This window comes from Equus asinus, chromosome 9, assembly GCF_041296235.1.
Source record: "Equus asinus isolate D_3611 breed Donkey chromosome 9, EquAss-T2T_v2, whole genome shotgun sequence".
NCBI lineage: Eukaryota > Metazoa > Chordata > Mammalia > Perissodactyla > Equidae > Equus > Equus asinus.
The window spans coordinates 3163735-3167163 of NC_091798.1; the positions used below are offsets into that span (position 1 = coordinate 3163735).

The 3429-nt window shown below is 54.5% G+C and overlaps 1 protein-coding gene across 2 annotated transcripts; it reads left to right on the forward strand.

Moving 5' to 3' along the window:
* Positions 1–283: 283 nt before the first annotated feature.
* On the forward strand, positions 284–1972 carry LOC139046266 (ral guanine nucleotide dissociation stimulator-like). Of its 2 annotated transcripts, XM_070518171.1 has the most exons (4): positions 284–543; positions 917–1038; positions 1244–1335; positions 1670–1972. In XM_070518171.1, the coding sequence occupies exons 2-4, from the start codon at positions 929–931 to the stop codon at positions 1729–1731; spliced, it is 264 nt and encodes an 87-aa protein (XP_070374272.1). In that variant the 5' UTR covers positions 284–543; positions 917–928; the 3' UTR covers positions 1732–1972. The 2 variants fall into 2 exon arrangements, with proteins under 2 accessions (XP_070374272.1, XP_070374273.1); XM_070518172.1 differs by lacking the exon at positions 284–543 and having other exon boundaries at positions 757–1038; positions 1670–1970.
* The last annotated feature ends 1457 nt before the right edge of the window (positions 1973–3429 follow it).

Below are 3429 nucleotides of genomic sequence, written 5' to 3' on the forward strand. Positions count from 1 at the left end.
AGCTCTCTGCATTTGGCAAAGGTCCTCTCAGCAGGGCCTCCAGCCTCGTGTGGGAGTTGGGATGTCAGGCCCATCTCCCCAGTGGGTGATGCAGGCTCTGCATAAGCCACCGTCCAGGTTCCCTGGGCTGCTGAGGCTCAGAGCTGCCTGACTGTGTGGCCGCAGGAGGTGGTGTCTGAGCTGGACTCAGCCTCTCCCTCTGGCCCTGCCAGTGAGGGAAGAGAAGTCGGGCCCCTCCCAGTCAGGAAGCACATCAGAGGCTGAGCTGTCCCTTCCTGCCTGAGGCCTGAGTCTCCCCACATGTCATCAGAGAGGGTTGGGTCACAAGGTCTGTTGCCTCAGTTGCTCTGCGCCCCCTGCTCTGGAGCCCAGAGACTGGCCCAGGTCCAAGTCCGGGCTCTGGATGGGCCTGCCCACTGGCAGTAGTGCAACATTGCAAGAGATGTGGATGGGGGCTAGTGCTGGCCCAAGGGGGCTGTTTCTGATGGACTGCGGCTGTCTGCTTTCCAGGGCGATGTGCTCAACTGTCGGAAATGGAATGAGGTAAGCGGCTGCGGCCTCCCGGTGGGGAGGGTGGGGGTTGGAAATCAGAGACCCCCCCGCAGTGGGCAGGACCCCCTCTGGCCCAATCCCCAGGGTGGAACATTTATTTGCACAGTTCAATATACAGAGCTAGGGATCCTATGGCATTGGCGGGTGGGGGAAGGGCTGGCATCAAAGACTCCTTCCTGGAGGAGGAGCTATTTTGGGCCAAGTGTGAGAGCAGGCAAGCCCTGACTGGAATCGCAGGGAGGGAGTGTTCCCAAGTGGGCAAAGGCCCCAGACTGGCCCCTTGCCCCCTTCCTCAGCCCCTCCACGAGCCCTGCAGGGTCCCCCACTCAGGCCCTGTGGGCATCCTGTGCTTGCTCTGTCCTAGCAATTCAAACTGATGGACGAGATCGAGCTGCTCCAGGAGGCTGCAAATCTGTACACCGTGCAGCCCGACGAGCACTTTGGGGCCTGGTTCCAGGCCGTGGAGCCCCTGAGCAAGGAGGAGAGGTGAGTCGGGTCAGGAGTTGGGGGAGGGCAGGGCAGCCTCTCTCTGCTGACCAGCTCCAGAGCCCATGGCCGTTGCTCCATGGTCAGCCCCTGATCTGATTGCATGGCGACCCCTGGGGCCCTTCGACCCCAGCTGCTGGCAGGCTCCAGGACGCACATGTGATGTGTGGCTCCTGAGAGCTCCCAGCTCCGCTCTGTCCTGTAGCTACAGCCTGTCCTGCCAGCTGGAGCCCCGATACCACTGGGTCAGAAAGATTCGACTCTTCTTCAAAGGCAAGAAGAACCGCTCAGGCCAGAGTGAGTGTCCAGACCGGCAGTGGCTGAAACCATGGGCTCAGGAAACATTCAGGCTGAGCGTGGGCCTGGGGAGGCAGACAGCTGGCCCTGGGCTCCAGCTCCACGGCTGAGCAGTCCCGTCCTGGGCGACTGCACTCACGTTTCTGGGACTGGTTTCCTCCTCTGTGAAGTGGGTGACGCTAAATATCAGCCCCTGTGTCAGGGACAGATGGGGTGCTGTTGGCTGACTGAGCACTGAGCACAGGGCTGGAGCACAGAGCGCAGTGGGGGCCGGGATGGGGTGTGCACTGTGGTTCCAGGGCAGGCCGCTCAGGAAATGCCTCTCTTTCTCCAGACACCAGACCCCCAACCAAGGGCCCAGTGGTGGTGGTCGATGACCCTCCTGAGACCAGCTGAGCTACAGCGGGGACACAGCGTTGACACTCAGGGTGCACAGGGCCACCTCCCCTGATTCTGATGAGGAGAACTTTGTGATCCGTTTCTTGGGGTCCCCTGTTGGCCACGAGGGAAGGCACCAACCCCTCTTCCCCCTCCCCCCTTTTGCCCAGCACCTCTTTCCCTATTTGGCGGGGCCATATTTTGTTGTCAATGGTAAATGCTCCGTTTGAGTATTATATTAAATTGTTGCTTCTTTCTAATCCTGGGAGTGGAGGTGTGAGTCTTTCGCTCGCAGCACTCATGGAAACCAGATCCAGAAACTCACATTCCTCCTCGAATTTAGAAATCTCCCAGAGCGAGCAGCTCAGTTTATGTGGAGAAGGGAGAAGTGCCAGTCCCCTCCCTGGCTACTGAAGGACGTGCCCAAGTGCCCCTCCCGCCGAGGACAGGATCATTGCAGTGTGGTTCACCCTGTCCAGGAGCAGAGATGGCCCCTCCGACCTCTTGGGACTAAGCGGTTGGAGGCGTTTTCTCAGGCAGAGCCACAACCACTAAGCTGGGTGTGTCTGTCAAACTAGCACGTGCCTGTCCCTAGCACACGTCCTGCCCAGGACAGTGGCTGCCTTTCGACACTCTGCCGGAAGAGGGAACATTTTCCCGGTTTCTCTTGCACACAGATTAGGACCTTGTTTTCTGATTCAGTCTCCGCAATGGCTTCAGCTCTAAGTGGGGAAAATACCGTCAAAAGCTCAAAACGTGCACATAGAGAGGACGAGGCCAGAGGAAGGTCCTGTGGACATGGACCATGGGCAGGCAGGACTCTTCCTTCTCGGGCCCACTAGGGGCTCCCTGTTCACCTCTGACCTAGACTGGATCCCCCTGGGCTTCTGGTCCCTGACTCCCAATACCATTTCCTGCTTGCTGTCTATCCAAGGGGAAAGCTGTGGGATGCAGCTTTTAGGGCCTCAGCCAGGTCTCCCTCCATAAACCTAGTGCTCCCAACAATCTGTTCCAGAAAATATAACCAGAGACAACACTTTCCAACTCATCTTATGAGCCCAGCGGTACCCTAAAAGCAAAACTAGAGTTTAAAAGTCGGGAAAACTTGAGAACAGCAAGTCTCAGAAATGAGCAGTTACTGTCTTCTACAAATATTAGAAAACTGAAGCCAACAATGTAAAACAATCATACACCAGGACAAAGAGGAAATTTATTCAGGTATGCAAGGTTGTATCAGCATTCCAAAATCAAATCAATGTGATCCACCCTGTCACAGGCTAAAGGAGAAATTTATACATATCTGTCAGTTGATATGGGGGGGCAAGTCATCAAATAGTACATATTAGATATGTCAGGTTCTTTGTGTATCAATTGCACCTCATTAAAGCTCTTACAAAAATGAACATAGATATAGAATTTACACTTTCACTTTTAGAAAATGGAACAGAGACCTAAATGTAACGCAAAACAATAGAACTTCTAAAAAGATTATGCAACAAACTCTAAGTGGACTAGAATCTGGAATTATGTTATTAAGATACAAACTGCAAATGTAATCTATGAAAAAAAACTGATGTTAGACTTTATTTATTATTTTGGTAAGGAAGGTTGACCCTGAGCTAACATCTGTGCCGATTTTCCTCTATTTGGCCTGTGCGATGCTGTCACGGCATGGCTTGACAAGCTGTGTGTAGGTCTGCACCCAGGATCCGAACC